The sequence below is a fragment of the Carassius auratus genome, chromosome 14 (assembly GCF_003368295.1).
Source record: "Carassius auratus strain Wakin chromosome 14, ASM336829v1, whole genome shotgun sequence".
NCBI classification, from domain to species: Eukaryota; Metazoa; Chordata; class Actinopteri; order Cypriniformes; family Cyprinidae; genus Carassius; species Carassius auratus.
In genome coordinates, this window is record NC_039256.1 from 29,790,487 (window position 1) to 29,808,765 (window position 18,279).

The 18,279-nt window shown below is 35.4% G+C and overlaps 1 protein-coding gene and 1 long non-coding RNA gene across 3 annotated transcripts in view; both read right to left on the reverse strand.

Annotated features, from left to right (window-relative positions):
• LOC113114274 (uncharacterized) overlaps positions 1–7,416 on the reverse strand; it is a 40,167-nt gene extending 32,751 nt beyond the window's left edge. The window contains exons 1-2 of the long non-coding RNA XR_003293695.1: positions 7,401–7,416; positions 7,140–7,299 (exon numbers count right to left, since the gene is read on the reverse strand). This is a non-coding gene — a long non-coding RNA (uncharacterized LOC113114274). The remainder of the gene's footprint in view (positions 1–7,139; positions 7,300–7,400) is intronic.
• Positions 7,417–12,534: 5,118 nt separating this feature from the next.
• Positions 12,535–16,720, reverse strand: thoc3 (THO complex 3). 2 transcript variants are annotated; one of them, XR_003293696.1, is made up of 7 exons: positions 16,506–16,720; positions 15,959–16,115; positions 14,574–14,778; positions 14,331–14,492; positions 13,291–13,391; positions 12,978–13,204; positions 12,535–12,767 (listed from the first exon to the last, which is right to left on the reverse strand). XR_003293696.1 is itself a non-coding variant. In XM_026281156.1 (6 exons), the coding sequence occupies exons 1-6, from the start codon at positions 16,683–16,685 to the stop codon at positions 13,041–13,043; spliced, it is 969 nt and encodes a 322-aa protein (XP_026136941.1). In that variant the 5' UTR covers positions 16,686–16,720; the 3' UTR covers positions 12,535–13,040. The 2 variants fall into 2 exon arrangements, 1 of the variants encoding a protein (XP_026136941.1); XM_026281156.1 differs by having other exon boundaries at positions 12,535–13,204.
• Between the last annotated feature and the right edge of the window lie 1,559 nt (positions 16,721–18,279).

The window sequence follows — 18,279 nt, forward strand, 5'->3', positions numbered from 1 at the left end:
ATCAGACTGGAGAAAACGAACCATTTATGGATCTGTAATGATTTTAATGATGACATCTGTTGCATGTGAGTTTGCTCGAACATATCTGCTCATTGGAATAGTTTAACCAAAAATATACATTTGTACTCAACTGTTAGCCCATTTAAGATGTAGATGAGTTTGTTTCTTCATCGGAACAGATTTGTAGAAATGTAGCATCACATCAATTGCTCACCAGTGGATTCTCTGCAGTGAATGGGTGCCGTCAGAATAAAAGTCCAAACAGCTGATAAAAGCATCATAATAATCAACACCATGCCAGTCCATCAATTTAACATCTCGTAAATCAAAAAGCTGCATATTAGTGAGAAACTATTAGTATTTTTCATCTCACATGAAAATCCACCAACATATTTGTGAAGGTGATTGATCTGTGCATATTTCTCTCCTGATTCAGACTTGGAAAAATCAATATTTTGGGTAGAGGACTCATATTTTAGAGGACTCATATTTTAGCCAGAAGCAATGGTAAAATGCCTTGATGGTTGTTTGTTTGTGTCAAACATGCAGTTTATCGCTCCTCAGGGTGTTTACTGATGGACAGGAGTGGTGTGGATTATTGTGATGTTTTTAGAAGCTGTTTGGACTCTCATTCTGATGGCACCCATTCACTGCAGAGGATCCATTGGAAACAGGCTCATCTAGATCCTGGATGGCCTGAGGGTGAATACATTTTACGCAATTTTTCATTTTTGGGTGAATTATGGCCAACATAATTAATTAATAAAAAAGAGATCTGACAATCTTGTGATGAATATGATAAATGCACAGCTTAATGGGATTTTAGCTAAATCATATTGGGATGTTTCAGTATTTTTAATCAGCATATAAAAGTAATGATTCTCTAAGCTAAAAAGTGTCTATGTTAAGGGCTATGTTTCACATTTCCACCACACACTTCGGTTAGGTTGGGCCAAACACTTGCATGCGTTATTTCAGGAATGGAGGAAAATTAGCAATTTGTTTCCATTCTTTGGCTGTGAATGCATGAAACCATTAAAATGGCTATTATTTACTTTAGCACTGTCCTTTCAATGAATATTCATAAATGAGAAAGATCTTGGATGAATCACTGCAAACATTCAATCAGTTAAATACATGTATTTATTGTAAATCACTCTTTAACACTGTCAGCTGGGGGACTGTCGATAGCTATGACTGGTCTTTTTGTTTCAGCATAAAACATTTAATAAAATTGTATATATTAGGTGTATTGGGTTTTAAAAAATACCTACCAGTACATAAACATGACATATGCCATTAATGTGGGCTTTGGACATGCATGTTTCCACATCACATCATTTATAAATGAGAGAATATTTGTTTCTGCCATCATTTTGTGGCTGTACAGGATGAAGCAATGAAAGCAGAGGTCTAAACTATTAAACTGAGCAAGTTTCTGTTGCCAGAGACCTGAATGAATTTGTAATAGTTCATTTCAGTTTAAAGTAGTTTCTTAAACATATGTGGATTACTGCTACATATGATGGAGTATAACACTGGTTTTTATCCTCTTGCTGTTTGTTTGGGGCTTTGGTTAATAAAACAACTTTAGAATGTGATTTCTTTAAAAAGCAATTACAAACCATATGGAAATGTAACTTTAGCAGAATTATTTACGGTTTACTGCATCTCTGATCATTTCTCATTTAATAATTATGAACTCTGGATCAGAATAATCAACTACTCTGTCAGAATTAACCTCAGCAACCTTTCAGCTTTATTTGATCAGAAACTATGTGAACATAGCTATAAAAAGTGCAATGGAGCAAAAAAATAAATAAAAATAATAATTGTTATCTTATGAGTCTGCTGTGGCTGTATTTATAGACACGTTTTTGTAAGTTTGAGTGTGTAAAAAAGTGTAGTTTGGCCACAGTTCATCCTGAGGCACAATACTGGATGCTCAGTGTGTTATTTAGCTACAAAATCACACTTCCAATCTGAATAGGCTTTCATGTTTCAAACTCATTTAGTAGATCAATGTGTAATGCTGTCAGCATCAACCGATACCATTTATTTTCATTTTAAAAATGGATATTAAGGTTGCATCTTTACTTTTTTAGAAACTGGAATTTGCTCAAAGCTTTTGGTTTGTTCATCAGAACAAACAGCTGATAAAAACATCACAATAATACACACCACTCCAGTCCATCAGTTAATGTCTTCTGAAGTGAAAATCTGTGTCTGTAAGAAATAAATCCATCGTTGCTTCAAATCTACCCTTCCAGCAGAAATATGAGTCCTTCATCTCTAAAATTGATTTTTCAAGTGGAAAATTTGCCTTGTCTAAATCAAAGAAAAATCCAAAAATCAAACACCTTTTACAAGGAATAACAGATTAAAACAATGCTAAATAAATATGTCAGTGGATTTTGATGTGAGAGGACGGGATGAACGTTTTACTTTTTCACTTGAGAAAGCATTATTATGAATATGAACTGTTGCCAAATGCAATGGTTTAAAGTTAAAATGCTTTATTTATGGATTTGTTTCTTACAAACATGCAAGTAAATTGATGGACTGGACTAGTGTGGATTATTGTGATGTTTTTATCAGCTGTTTGGACTCTCATTCTGACGGCACCCATTCACTACAGAGGAATCCATGGTTGAGAAAGTGATGTAATGTTACATTTCTCCAAATATCTTCTGATGAAGAAACTCATCTATATCTTTAATGGCCTAAGGTTGAGTGATTTTGTTGCTAATTTCCATTTCTGGGTGAACTATTCTAAGAACAGCTTATTTCAGTTGCCTCTCCATGTGTACATTAATTAATCTTCATTGCATAAATGTATGTCCAGCGTATTATATGTATAAATACGATAAAGTTGAAAGGTTAAAAGAAAAAGAAAAAAGTTTGAGAAGCATTCAGCCGATTGAGGTTGTGATCCAGGGTCAAGAGTGTGGAGGATGTAGAGAATGATTTTCTTACAGCATGAAATGTAATACAACATCTGTCAAACCAAATCACTGTAAATCTGATACATTATTGAACCTAAATGACCTAAAGTACCATTTTTTTAAAAGGCAAATAAAAATGCTTTATAAAAAGGTTTAAATGTTCATGTTTTTGTGAATTCAAATAAAGCGTTAACAAGATTATAGTCTGTCTAGCATTAAAAAAGGCGAGCGTCTCGTATATAATCTTGTATCTTTGCCTTAAAAACTCACAGTTTAACAGTAAAGCTCCAAATGATTTCCCTAAATATATATATATATATGCTCCTATGAAAGGTTTTGTGTTCATTACTTCACGTGTATCCTATACTCAAACATTTCCAAAATATACTTGTAAAGTGATCCAGTGTGGAAATGTAACTGTTCTTGTAATGTCAGGATTTACATGGTTTAAGAGTGGATATCCTTCCTAAATAACTGCAGCAAACAGTTTCAAATCCTGCCTCCTGAAGAGGCAACTAACTAGTTAAAAGTCTGCACACAAGAAACAGCCTGATTACAGTAAGAGTCCGATCTGAATATTTGAACACAAATAGTGCAGGAAAGTGGCCAAGCATAAAATATGGCTCCTGCATGTGAATTGCAAATTTGATTTATTCAGAAGCTGTTGAAAAAACAACGTTCTGAGAGGCTGAATTGTCGAACAGCAAAGGTTACTGTGGGCTGCTAATAAATTGCATGTCAGAAATGCTTTGTTTCACATCAAGCCCCATAAATTACTGGAGCAAGAATTGAAAGACAAATTGGAAGAGTAACGAAAGCCAATAATATGGCTGGTGGAGAAACTAATCCATTAAGACCTGAGGGGCCGAGAGAGCCTCAGAAGGGACCTGGAAGCTCTATCTATTGAAATGGAAATTAGGAGAGATACGAAAATGTGTCATGTCATTTTAACAGAGAAAAGCAGAAAGCATTTCACTTCTGCCTCTTCATTTGTGTTTGTGTGTGTTCTTTTGTGGGTTAACCTGTGTTTATGACATATGTAGGACAATTTTAACACAACTGAATTATTACATAAATCATGAAAAAATAAAGGCATAGAGAAATAATAGAAAGGCACATCAGGCTTTTTGCATCTTGGCCGGTAAAAATTTACTTTCTATAGATGAGAAAAATATATTTAAACTATATCTTCAACACTGCACACACTCACATTATCCTCCTCATGTCAGCAGTCCTGATAAAACACTGTGAATTTAAACTCTTTTAAAACAGATTAATTTTCTCTTTATCACTGGTGGCCGTTCATATAACGTTTCAGATTATACTTATATTCATAACATATCTATGCTGATTTAAATGCAAAAACCCTCATCTTCTGATTTATAACACTCTAAAATGATGGCTCATTCTTATATAAGAAAAAATGCAAATGTCAAAAGAAATGTGAACTATTATAACATCGAAAATTTTTAAATTCTAACAAAAATAGGCAGAATACTGGATGCAAAGCATGTAAACTGCAGCACATGGATGAAAACATAAGAATTAAACACCTTTTGTCATATAAAAGTGTAATTTTAAAAGTGTATCAGAGAAGCTAATCTGAATAACTATTCATTTAAATGTAAGGTCCATTGTTAAGTTTAAAGGTACAGTACACTCAAAAATTTAAATGTGCTGAAAAATTACAGATTTGGAGAATGAGTGTCATAAAGCATAAAGAACCAATTAGAATGTGCTTGGAATATAAAGCATTAGATATTGATTATGATACTGGCATCTCAATGAAGCGGACTGCAAATGAGTCATTTGAGTGAATGATTCAATGACTCACTTAAGAGATTTTGTTACTGAACACAATAAAATATATTTAGATATATACATTTATAATGGGAAATGCAAATAAAGTAATTCTGCTTTTTGTCTTTTAACAACATTTCAAATCAAGCATGATTTCTAGAAAAAGTGGTTGATTTTGTCTTGAAATGTATGTGAAGTTAAAAGTACGATCTTATGCTTTGGAATGTAGTGAAGTAAAAGTAAAAGTTACTCAAAATAAAACTACTCCAGTAAAGTACAGATACGTGAAAAATGTACTTAAGTACAGTAACGAACTAAAGCTACTCCGTTACTCTCCACCACTGCTTACAAGTCTATTTATTTATTTTAAGCACATAAATTTGTGCTTATATATATATATATGTATATATATATATATATATATATATATATATATATATATATATATATATATATATATATATATATATATATATATATATATATGTGCTTGTGCTTATATTATATATATATATATATATATATATATATATATATATATATATATATATATATATATAAATAATAATTTTAATTAATTTATTCTGCCAGTGTAACAATAAGAGGTAAACAAAGCATTTATAATATATTAGTTTAAAAAACTTTTAATGGTTAATGGAAAAGGTCACATTTAATTAAGACTGTAAAACAGAAAAAAATCCTAGTGAGTAATAAATGGATTTAAATCCCCAACCATAAACAAGAGGATGACAATAATGGTGATGAGCCAAAGCCTGGAAACTGGACATCACAAGGGAAATGGGCTCTGCTTAATTAAATGTAATTAAGCAGCAATCAAAAAGACGCCTGCAGCTGCAGGTCACATGTAGGAAGTGGCAAAGTGAGACATCCTGGAGCCTGCTGGGGTGAAGGGCCAGACTACAGGCTGCTGAAGTGGACACGGAGGACGCTGGTGTCTGTCACAGTGGAGAAAGATTAATGATGGCCTGAGCCTAATCTCACTTACCAGCTATTCCCTGCTGACCGGAGGCTGCTCCAAACAGTGTGTACTCCACCAGTCCACCATTTAGTAAGAGCCAAAGAAATAGAGACGCATCTATTCACACTTTTGCTAAAACAGCCTTGTCTGGTATATGCAAATCAGAGACAGGCGAAATTTGTAATTTGCAATCATGATATGGCACAGACATTAAAAAAGTATTTTCTGCTTAGTCCGTAAACTTACAAACCTTGTAAACTTTAGTCTTTTAGCAGATGTTTTTATCTAAAGTGACTTACAAATATGAAAAACGGAAGCAAATCAAAATAATAATAAAAAAAAATGAGCAATGATAAGCAAATTTATGTGCTTAAAATAAATAAATAGACTGTAAACAGTGGTGGACAGTAACGGAGTAGCTTTAGTTCGTTACTGTACTTAAGTACATTTTTCACGTATCTGTACTTTACTGGAGTAGTTTTATTTTGAGTAACTTTTACTTTTACTTCACTACATTCCAAAGCATAAGATCGTTCTTTTAACTTCACTACATTTCATAAAACATATCGTTAATCCCTATAATAGGGCTTGGGCGTCGTGACGTCATTACTTGGCGTGGCCGCCACGTTGACTGCCTCCTTTACTGCCACTCGGACTACTGCGCAGTGTTTAGACATAATCCCTCTCATCCGTGTGTCTTAATTTGATTAATTAAAAATCTATTTAAACAATTTTCAACCATTGCTGTATTGTGGGGTGTAATAGCGCAACACATAATCGCCATGGGGAAAATAAAATTAAAATGGATTCACTTTACATTGCTTTCCTGCTTGGAGGCGCGACTACGGAGACCATAACATCTAAATATTATTTTATATAGCTTAAGTCAACATTGAAAATAAGGGAAATTTCTCGAGTTACTCATCCAAAATACGGGAAATTTCAACATTCATCTTTTTGTTGCTATCCCTCTGTTGACAGCAAAAACTAACGTTAAGCGATTTGTGGAGCTAGGTCTAACGTGACTTTAGTTACAGATTGGCGTGAAATCGTGCTCTCACAAAAACCACGCTATCTTTAAAAGCCCAACATCACGCTAAGCTTGCTTTCAAGTAAGAAAAATTATCCTTTAAAAAAATCTGTTTCGCTGGAAGGACAAGGAGTAGCAACAGGACAACAACACAGAGACTTGACAGGTCCGATAGAAGAGCTAACGGGATATTTTACAGGAAAATACTAAACCGGGAAGACAGCGGGGAAGGAGCTCAAATACGTGAGAACCCCCGGAAAAAACAGGAGAGTTGACAGCTACTAACTACATTTTTGAAACACATTGTTAAAAGTCCACTTGTGAATGGTTGTTAGCACTAGCGTTTACTAAACTAGCAGCTAGGTAACGTTAGAGCGCAGCTTACCGGATTAATGTATACTGTTTGCCGCTGTTCCGGGGTTCTATGATCTGCAGCTCCTGAACCCATCCATTTGTGAACTGTACATGAGACTTCAATGACTTGTAGCTTCGGAATTATTCTGAAGTGTAGGCACTCACAAAACAAACAAGGTAGCCGAAGATATCTGTAATGCAAAAGTGCGACAAGTCTCAGTCGGTACTCCACTATTTGTTGGGAATTTCATATGGATCCAAACCGTTAATAGAGCCGATTTTGTCCACATACCGGTCCCTGACATCCCTATTTAGCGTATCCCTATAAATCCCACAACCTTTTCGCGATTTTGACATCTTTTTTTCTTTCTCCCAACTCTGCTCTTCTCGTTCAACTTGCTGTATGTTTACATTCGCGAAGCTGGCAACATCAACATAGCCGCCACGTCCCAGAATGCAACTCGGCGCCCAAGCCCTATTGAGAATGAGAAGTCACGTGCCGATTTGGGTTGATTTGGGAGGGGTCTGAGCCGGTCGGCCCTGATGGAAGGATACGCTATCTGTTGCCAGGGGCAATGCCTTCAGAACTTCACAGAGGCGCGACTAAACATTTCAGAGCGCTTTCATTTTTGCGCATTTATTTTGTCAGCGGAACAGATCGAGACGGATCTACGAATACGCGAAAGAAAAGGAAGAAAGTAAAGCAATGCAAAAACATAAGGTGAAAGAAAGGGGACCTTACAGGAACAAGCTCACACCAAGCGCAAAACAGCGGTGTTTGGAGAAGCTCTCAGGCATCCAAAATATCGACCCATACAAGCTCCCTGCAGCAGCACAGAGACCTGGACCATTTACCTCAGTGCACACATATGGACATTGGGAACTATATTGTTTACGATGCAAGTCACTTTGCATTCACGCTGTTAATGGCTTAATCTAACCCGGACATTTACATCTAGCAATCACATATTTAACTACCCTAGCTAACCCAGAACTGGTTTGTCCACTTTGCAGCCCCCAACAAAAAAAAACCTGGTACAGTATGTGTCATTGGGTTAAAATCAAATTATAACTAAACATACACAGCTTTAGCCTACATCAAAATATGTTGGAAACGTTCGTATACATTGAACATCTCGTTACAATCTAGTGTTCATTCGCAGTTAATTACTTTGCCATTTTGGTCAAGAAGTGCATTCTAAATGCAATGTAATTACAATACGCTAAAACGCATGTGAATAAACTTACTTTGGCCAGTACAACACTGTTGTCATCACCTGCTGTAGATGGACCCAGCCACAGCAGAAAGCCTCGTAACTCTCCAAAGACTTGTGACTTTTAAACTCCTGCATTGTGTAGTAACTTAAACCAAAAAAATATATAATTCCCAATGTCCATATGTGTGCATGGAGGTAAATGGTCCAGGTCTCTGTGCTGCTGCAGGGAGCTCGTATGGGTCGATATTTTGTATGCTTGAGAGCTTCTCCAAATACCGCTGTTTTGCGCTTGGTGTAACCTAAAAAAACTGTATTCCATTGTTCCTATGTTTTCCATATGTATCGTGTGAGGTACTGCAGCCGTTTTTAACGCAGCAGTAACTTCCAGGCATGGTAAAACAGTGCAGAATTGTGAGAGCCTCCTCTTAACAACACATGTAAACAATCCTGTTTCGCGGCCGGTATCCTTCCAACGTGGCGGAGACTGTGATATCGAGGGAGGGGCTTTGTGCTATGACGACAACTTCTCATTCTCAATATATCACGTGCTCCGACACGCAGAAGCGGTGTCTGATTCATCATGAACGAACTGAGTCTTTTCAAAATAAACTTTAATCAGATCGCGAATCGCACCAAACGATTCGTTTACGAATTAGAATGATCCGATTGCAGCTGTTCTGGAGTCGACCACTCACTGATTCAAATGAACCGTTTAGTGCAAGTCTCCAGAAGTTCTGGAGACTCGCACTAAACGGTTCAAGTAAGAACCGGCAAAGCTTGTGAGTGTGCGTGTGTCTGATGTTGCTAAAAGTAAGTTATTAATGTCGAAATTTAGGATTAATTATTGTAACTGAAAATCATATTTAGGTCAAAATTGTCAGTTGTTTGGGAACTAAATCCGCTGTAAAGAGTGATCTGTTTAAGCCCACTGAAATACTCCAGTGCAAACGATGCAGACACATCAATCAGCGTCTCTGTGTTTTAGGTTAAAAAATAAAATAAAATAACCTTAAACTAACACAGATTAAATAAAATAACTCATGCATGTCCAAATTCCCCGCTACCATAATATTAACAGTTTTATTAAAATGCTGTTTTTATATTGTGTATCAACAGTAACGTTATGCATATGTATATTGTTTGGATTAACTAGACGAGTAACGTTAGACAGACATGAATGTTTATTCATAACAGTACTGAAAATAAGTAAATATTGTAGCTGATGCTAAATGTCTAGCTAACAAGCTTGCTGGTGCTAAGTTGAGGTCATTTTTATAAATAATGTCCAAATATTTTTATTCAACCACCTATATATATATATATTACATCTGGGGAGAAAAGAAAGGATGCGATGTTCAGAACATGGTAACTACAGTAATTATCAAAGAGGGGAAGAGATGCACCCCTTTTGGCCAGGGGTGTTTTTACACCACAGACAAGGTTTGAGAAGGAAAAAATCATTATGAAAATATAATTATATTTTCCTTAAAATGTTCTTCCTAACTTCAGGCCTTATTATCATGTCATATATAACTGTGATGTTCTGTAAAACCACAAACTTTAAAACACTTTAAAACAAAAGTCCATATCAACAACAAAAATATATCTTGACTCCATAGTGGTTATTTTGGAAAAAAATCCCAGGTATTTTGAGCAGTAGGATTTTATATATATATATATATATATATATATATATATATATATATATATATAAAGTGCTAATATAAAATTAAATTAGCCTATATAAAATTGCAAACATCTATCTTTCAGTACTTTTTTACTTAAGTACATAAAAAATGAGTACTTTTGTACTTTTTGTAAAATTGAAAAAGGAGTATTTTTACTTTTACTGGAGTAATATTTTATTATACGTATCTGTACTTTTACTCAAGTTTATTTATTTAATTGTAACTTTTTATTCATCAAAGAATCCTGAAAAAAGTATCACAGATTCCAAAATAATATTTGGTAGCACAACTATTAATAGTTCTAATAATAAATCATCATATTTTCATGATTTCTAAAGATCATGTGACACTGAAGACTGGAGGAATGATGCTGAAAATACAGCGCACATCACAGAAATAGATTATATTTTAAAGCATATTAAAATAGAAACCATTATTTTATATATTTTATTTTGATAATTTAGAATTATTACAGAAATACAACCTTTTTTTGTTTCAAACAGTTCATTGAACAATAATAAATGAAGTACCTGAGGCTGACAATGAAGTAAATGTATAATAATTAGCAAAGATGATTAATTTAGCGCTGTAAACGCGCGTGTGAGGGGCGGAGACGCGCCGCGGAGCGTCAGACGCGCGTGAGGACCAAACATAGCAGAATGGTAGGAAACTTCACTCTTCTTATTATTTCTCATTTAGCGATTTATTTTTAGATACGTGATCTGGGTCTTTCATAGATTTGTAGAGTTATTATGGAGTTATTTTTTACATTATTTGGTCGAAGTTTTCAGATCGGCAATTCGGAGCCTGTTCGCGACTCCGTTGATTCAGATCGGCACTTCGGAGCCTGTTCGCGACTCGGTTGATTCTCGGCACTTCGGAGCCTGTTCGCGACCCGGTTGATTCAGATCGGGACTTCGGAGCCTGTTCGCGACCCGGTTGATTCAGATCGGGACTTCGGAGCCTGTTCGCGACTCCGTTGATTCAGATCGGCACTTCGGAGCCTGTTCGCGACCCGGTTGATTCAGATCGGGACTTCGGAGCCTGTTCGCGACTCGGTTGATTCAGATCGGCACTTCGGGGCATGTTCGCGACTCGGTTGATTCAGATCGGGACTACGGAGCCTGTTCGCGACTCGGTTGATTCAGATCGGGACTTCGGAGCCTGTTCGCGAATCGGTTGATTCAGATCGGCACTTCGGAGCCTGTTCGCGACTCGGTTGATTTATCGGCACTTCGGAGCCTGTTCGCGACTCGACTCGGTTGATTCAGATCGGCACTTCGGAGCCTGTTCGCGACTCGGTTGATTCAGATCGGCACTTCGGAGCCTGTTCGCGACTCGGTTGATTCAGATCGGGACATCGGAGCATGTATGTATATGTAGGCCTACATTTTCATTAATTGAAATAAAAATCTATTTATGACAAATAGATTGAAATATTAAAATGAGAGATGTTAAAAAATTATATATTAGTGGTGGGCCGTTATCGCCGTTAACGTGCTGCGTTAACGCGAGACTCTTGTCGGCGAAAAAAAATATCGCCGTTAATGTATTCTCAAAGTTGGATTGGGAGCTGGGTCTATACTAAGCAACCTATGATGACTTTCACCTTGATATTTTATATAACCGACTGGCTGAGGCCTATTTTGTAGTTTTAACAGTCAAACCAAAAATTATTCAGACACCAGATATATTTTTTTGATATGTATAGCAAAACTTTAATACTGTGAGAAATGTTGAAGGTGTCTGAATAAATGGTTTGATTGTATATTTCATTTTTACATTGAAGAATATTTTTTTTTTTACATTTAATTATTTAGTTTCTGTACCTTGACACCTACAAACTTGAAAAAAAAAAAAACTTAAACTTTGTGTAATAGCACAAATAAATAAAAATAAACAAACATACAAATTAAACAATTTCAAATAGGGCCCACTGGTACAACCTTCACCGGGGCCCCGCTGACCCGAGCTACGCTCACGCCTGTTTCACACAAACTCCGTCTGCAGTCCGTGTGCATGGATGTGTATGTGGTGCAGCACGGACTCGATGATGCATTTTGGAAACCGGAGATGTACATTTCTAATGCACCGTCTAGCTTGATAAACCCCTTCTCAAAGACTTACTGTTTGACATTCTGAATGCTGACGGCAGAATTCGAATGAGCCATTTTAATCTAGATTAATTTCAAGATCACAGTGAGATTAATCTAGATTAAAAAAATTAATCTATGCCCACCTCTAATATATATATATATACATATATATAAGCCTAACAAAAATTATTAATGCATAAAATTATTAAAATAAACTAAAAAAATTTAAATCAGGAAAAAAAGCTAATTCAAAATATTTATAAATACTATAATAGTTGATAAATAGAACTAAAATAACACTGCTCACATGAAAATATTGAGCTTTGTATTCCCGCCCTAAACAAAAAAACACTACATGTCATATGGATTTTAGATCAATCATACTTCATGAAACACTTTTTATTTAAAAAATACAGTACATAAAGTTTTTCCATAAAAAAAAAAAAAAAAAAGCAAAATAAAAATGCCAATATTATAAACTTTCCTCTGAGCTAGTGATGCCCTCTGCTGGTCACTTCTAAAACTGGAGACACAAGACATGCATTTGAACAAAAGATTCAGATGAAACATCCAATGCATTTTTTTACAAAATGGCAGTGGTGAAGTATGGGAAACAACAAATAACATGCTCTGCAAGTCATCTACACAGATATGATAACAGCGCTCAGATTAGACGTCCATCCACATCACCAGGCCAATTTTTTGGAAATAGATGAAGATAATTCTTATGCTCTGTAGAGGAGCTGCTGGATGTAGTTCTCTATACTTGTCATTGATACCTTGATCATTCAAGAACTTAGCTGAACATCAAAATATCTTTGAACTACTTACAGCATTTATTTCAAAATATGTAGAAATCTAATACAAAGCTATAATATCAAGTGAAGCAGATGAAGCAGAGTAAACCTTGAACACATGGAAACTCTGGTGATTAGGAGTCACTGGGAAGTCCAAAGAGCTTGACGGTGCCTGCCTCTCGGTTGCTGTCATATTTGCCCTCTTTATCGTCGCAGGCGTACGCCAGCAGCGGTCTCTTCGGATGCCACGCCACGGTGAAGGTCGGAGACTCGCACTGAATCTCCCAGAGCTTCTCACCTACAGCAAGAACCCACAACGACAGACATCAGTCAGACAGAACACATGATTCAGCTCTCGTGATCAGGAGAAATGTGCCTGCTCACCCGTCTCTACTTCAGCGATGTCAATGAAATGATCCTCAGAAGCTGACGCCAGCATTTTCCCATCATGACTGAAACTAAGCGTCCGCACAGGCCAGTCCAGTCTGTGACGGGATTCAGAAATATTGACTATTATTTGCCATGAAAATAAGACAAACGTGCTTGTTTGTCAACAAATTACAATCAATGAACTTTCATCTTTGATGAATTGAAAGTGATACAAATAATAATAATAATTCCCCATTTCCTTTACAGTGAATATGTTACAATTTAAACATGAAAATATGTAATAATATTGTTAAATATATTATTGATATTTTGAATCCGCTTGTATTTTTATATTTCTGATTACTTGAGCTGTATGAAATGTAACTATTTTATTTTTATGTTTGGCTTTAATTTTATTCTCAGTTTTAGTAATTTTACTAACAGCAACTTTTTTTTTTAGCCGCCGAGGCAACTTCTTTAATTTAGTTTGTTTCCATCTAAATTTTATTTAATTTCAGACTGACTTCAGTTTTAATCATTTTAGCTAATAACAACAACATTGCATCAACTGACGATGAAATTAAATTATGTAAAAATTATGACACATGGCAAAATAAGTCAAACATTTTAAATCCAAACAAGTTTTTTTTTTTCCAAAGGTCTATTTTAAAAGTTTTTATGACATAAAAAGTGAAAACTATGTGATAGAGTCAAGTTAATTTTGACTATTTCAGAAGTCTATACAATAATTTGGACTTTATATCTAATAATTATGAGATAAGTAGTCAAAATTATGTCATCTTTATTTCATAAAGACATAAAATGTAAGAGCTGACATGAAAAGGCAAAATTACATACCAAGTCATAGTTATGAAATAAAAAGCCCAATTTATGAGAGGTCAAAAAGCCATGATTATGAAACAAAATGCTTTATTTTAAAATGTCTTTATCACATTAAATGTAAAAGCTATGAGATGAAGTCAAAATGATGACATACCGAGTCATAATTTTGAGGTAAAAAGTCAATTTGTGAATCAAAGTCTTGATGAACTGACCTGGAGAAGCAGCGCACACACACCAGCTCCTCCACATCCCACAGACTGACCAGAGCATCTGCACTTCCTGTGGCAAAATACTTCCCCGTGGGATCGAATTTAATGCAGATGCAGTTGGACGGATGGGCATTAATGGACTGAATGAGCTTGAGATCAGGATAACTGAAACAAAGACAAACATGGAAATCATTAAAATGTTCTGCGCACAAACTCTGCGTCCTCTTAGAACTGCACCGACCATACCTTAATATATTAATACAGCCGTTTCCGTTCGTCAGGAAGAACATGTCATTGTCATTATTCCAGGAGATCTCGTTGACCTCAAACTTGAACTGCTCCTCTGCACGGGAACGGTGCGTTTTGGCATCAATGAAGGTCACGACGTCATCCTTGTTGCCGACAGCAATGGTCTGACCATCAGGACTCCAACAGATGTTGATATTCTCCCCTGAAACAGGTCAAAGAGAACCCCACATGGGAATAAACTCACTTTTAAAAAAAGATTCAAACATTCTCTGATGCTCCAGAAGGAAACAAGATGCATTAAGAGCTGGGGGTGAAAACTTTTGGACATGATGAAGATGGCCAAATTTTTCTTATTTTGTCGAAATATATATTTTTTTCCATTTAGTTCTGCTCTTCGTAAGCAACAGAAGATACTTGTATGTTTCCCAGAGCACAAATTAAGTACAATTTACCTTGATCTTCAAATTCCAAAAGTTTGGTTTATTGAATCGAACTGTCTGAAAGAACTACTGGTGATCAGAAAACCAATGCAAACGGTTCTTGACTCATGAACGAGTCATTATCTGGCTCGGTGTTCATCTTCAGTTCTCTCTTCACAGCAGTTCAGTCAGTGTACTGTTTTAGTGCATGCATTACTCCGGGATATTGGGTTGTTTTAACTCCGAGGGAGTGTCAGCCACATTAAAAAAGTTAACAGCTTAAGTCATTTGTGGATTAATGTGTATTGGAGACGCAAACTGTTTAAAACGATTCAGTTCGATTTGGTGAACTGTTTCAAAAAGATCCGGGTACATCGAATGATCACAAATATCACAAACAGCTTTGTTTTAAACTGTCTCACAACAGACACGGAAGAGAAGACAATGCTGAATAAAGTAATAGTTGTTGATATTTTTGGACCAAAATGTATTTTCGATGTTTCAAAATATTCTAACTGACCCTCTGATGTCACATGGACTACCGTGATGTTTTTCTTACCTTTCTGGACATAGACAGTATACCGTACACACAGCTTCGATGGAGGGACTGAGAGCTCTCGGACTAAATCTAAAATATATCTTAAAATGTGTTCTTAAAATAAACTGAGGTCTCATGGGTTTGGAACAACATGAGGGGAAGTTATTAATGACATAATTTTGCTATTTTGGTGAACTATCCCTTTAAGAACCAAGTGTTCCCAAACTTTTGAATGGGGTTATTTTAATAATTTCAGCATTTTTTTTTTCTTGTGGACCATATGCAAACATCTTTTATGTAAAATATCTTACTCAGGACAGTACTTAATAAAAAACTTTTTTTAATTATTAAAATTTTCAAAGATTCTGCAAGTGGTTCCCAAACTTTTGCATGCCACTGTATGACAGATAAGTTCAGCGATTCACCTTTGGTGCTGACCGTGGCCATGCATTTGGTGGTCCGTACGTCCCAGATGCGTATGGTCTTGTCTCCTGATGCGGTGACGAACAGATCAGGGTTGGTGGGATGCCAGCACAGCTGATCCACACTGTCTCCATGCCCTCGGTAGTTGTTTTCCTTCACCTGATGCGTGAAATACAGGTTAAAAATGAGCAAGATCTCATTTAATAAAGGTCACATGTTACCTAAATGCTACCTAAACTATTGTAGTTCAATTACTATGGTTTTAATAACAGTGGTGGCCAAAATGATTGATGTTCACCAGTTAAAAAAGGGTTTCAGTGGGAAATATCAATTCAAACATTAATTTTGCCGAAACAACATGACCAAGAAATTTAAAGCTGCTTGGAGAGCCAAAATAGTTTGTTTTGTTGTTGTCGCGGACTTTGTTTGTATTAAATAAAGTAAGAACTAACTATATAAATAATATATATAAATAATGACAATAATCAACATATATGAATCATTTGTAAATTCATGTTGGCGATGATGGGGGGACAAACCAACGCTCACCAGTCGGTCTTTCTCCAGGACGAACACGCTGGCGGTTTTATCGAAGGATCCGGACGCGAGTCGTTTTCCGTCGCAGCTCCAGGCCACTGAATGCACTTTAGCATTGTGAGCCTGGAACTCTCTGCTTTTATTGTTGTTTCTGAAGACCTCCTGCATCTCCTGATAGTATGAGGACGCCATGTTTGCTGCTCTTTCGCCGTGTATTTATGCTGCTTCCTCATCTGTACGTTACTGTGCGCCACCTACTGTAGCGGAGTGACATGACATGCTGAATAAAATCCACACAACCAGGATAGATCACGGGACCACATTTCAGAATCAGAATAAGCAGAGAAAAAGTAAAAATTTTGATCTAAAACCAAAATTGACATAAAATGTCATAATTATGAATCTGTCTAAATAATGAGTTACTACAGTATATCATTATTATGAGAGAAAGGTTGAATTTATGATTTTTTAAAAAGAATTCTAAGATATAAAGTCAAAATTATGACAAATTGTTGAAATTAGAAGATACCTCATCAAAATAATGAGAGAAAAAGTCAACATTAGGACGTAAAAAGTAACAATTCTTTGACACAAAACCAAAATTGCCATAAAATGTCAGAATTATTAAGTTTTTAAATTATGAGATACTGTATCATAATTATGAGAGAAAAGTTGAATTCATGACTTTTTCAAATTATGACATAGTAATTCACAATGATGGTGTAAATTGTTGAAACTATGAAATACTAAATCATAATCAGTATGACATATGACAAAATTCTGAGAAATGCAGTCAAAATAATAACAAAAATCAAAATTATGAAAACTATACAAAATTATGACATATAAAGGAATATTCTGTTAGTCAAAATGATAAAAGGGTCAATATTATAAAATAAAAAGACAAAATTATGATGTACTAATTCATAAGTATGATAAGATGTCCTAATTTTGTTTTATTTTGTTTGCTAATGGCAATGGTTAACATTTGCTGTCTTTATAGCTCTGGCCGACAAACATCATAGAAAGTATTAATTATTTGTAACACACACACACACACACACACACACACACACACACAAAACATAAAAAAAAATATTGTCCTCATTTTTTAATTGATATAGTATAAAAAGTGAGATTTCAGTGATACTTTGCCCACTGAACTAGGAAATGTCTCCATTTCAGAAGTATGGTCACCTTTACTATACTAAGCTTCATTAAAAGTTAAGTTCAGTGTTATATGTGCATGATCACGCTGTACTCTCTACTCCAAACCTGAAAGTTTGTATTCTTCACTGTCCACTCTCTGCACACATCCAGGCTCTGTTTCTCACTGGCAGATCCAGTTGCATTACCTGCTAATGCTCTCATCTATATTTCAATGCACTCTTTGTAATGTTTTGCACTTTCTTTTGTTTAACTCTACAGTGTTAAACTGAGCTCAAAGTCCTTCTTAGACAATAGAGACCAATTACTTAGAGAAACCAACTACTGAAAAACCTGAGCATGTTGTTTAAAGTATTGTTCATTTGGAGTTATGCTTGTATGTAAATTGCTTTGAGAAAGCTACTTTTAAAGGCGCTATACAAAATAAATATATTATAATTATTATTAAAGTACACATTCTTTCGCCTTGCATATGCAAGTTTTTATTAAAAAGAGCTTTTGATGTTTAACGATAAGATGTTATGCTGACATGCATTTGTTTGAAAAATACAAAAAAAAGGGTACAAAAAAATGTATTTCTTCATAAGTTTATTCAGTGTTTTAAAAGGTATGTTGAAGA

Coding starts and splice junctions, on each gene's coding strand:
- thoc3 (XM_026281156.1), bottom strand. CDS start 16,685: ATGGCGTCCTCATACTATCAGGAGATGCAGGAGGTCTTCAGAAACAAC. Junction 13,392..14,330: donor TGTGTGCGCTGCTTCTCCAG/GTCAGTTCATCA, acceptor ATCCCGTCACAG/ACTGGACTGGCCTGTGCGGA. Junction 13,205..13,290: donor CATCGCTGAAGTAGAGACGG/GTGAGCAGGCAC, acceptor TTCTTGCTGTAG/GTGAGAAGCTCTGGGAGATT.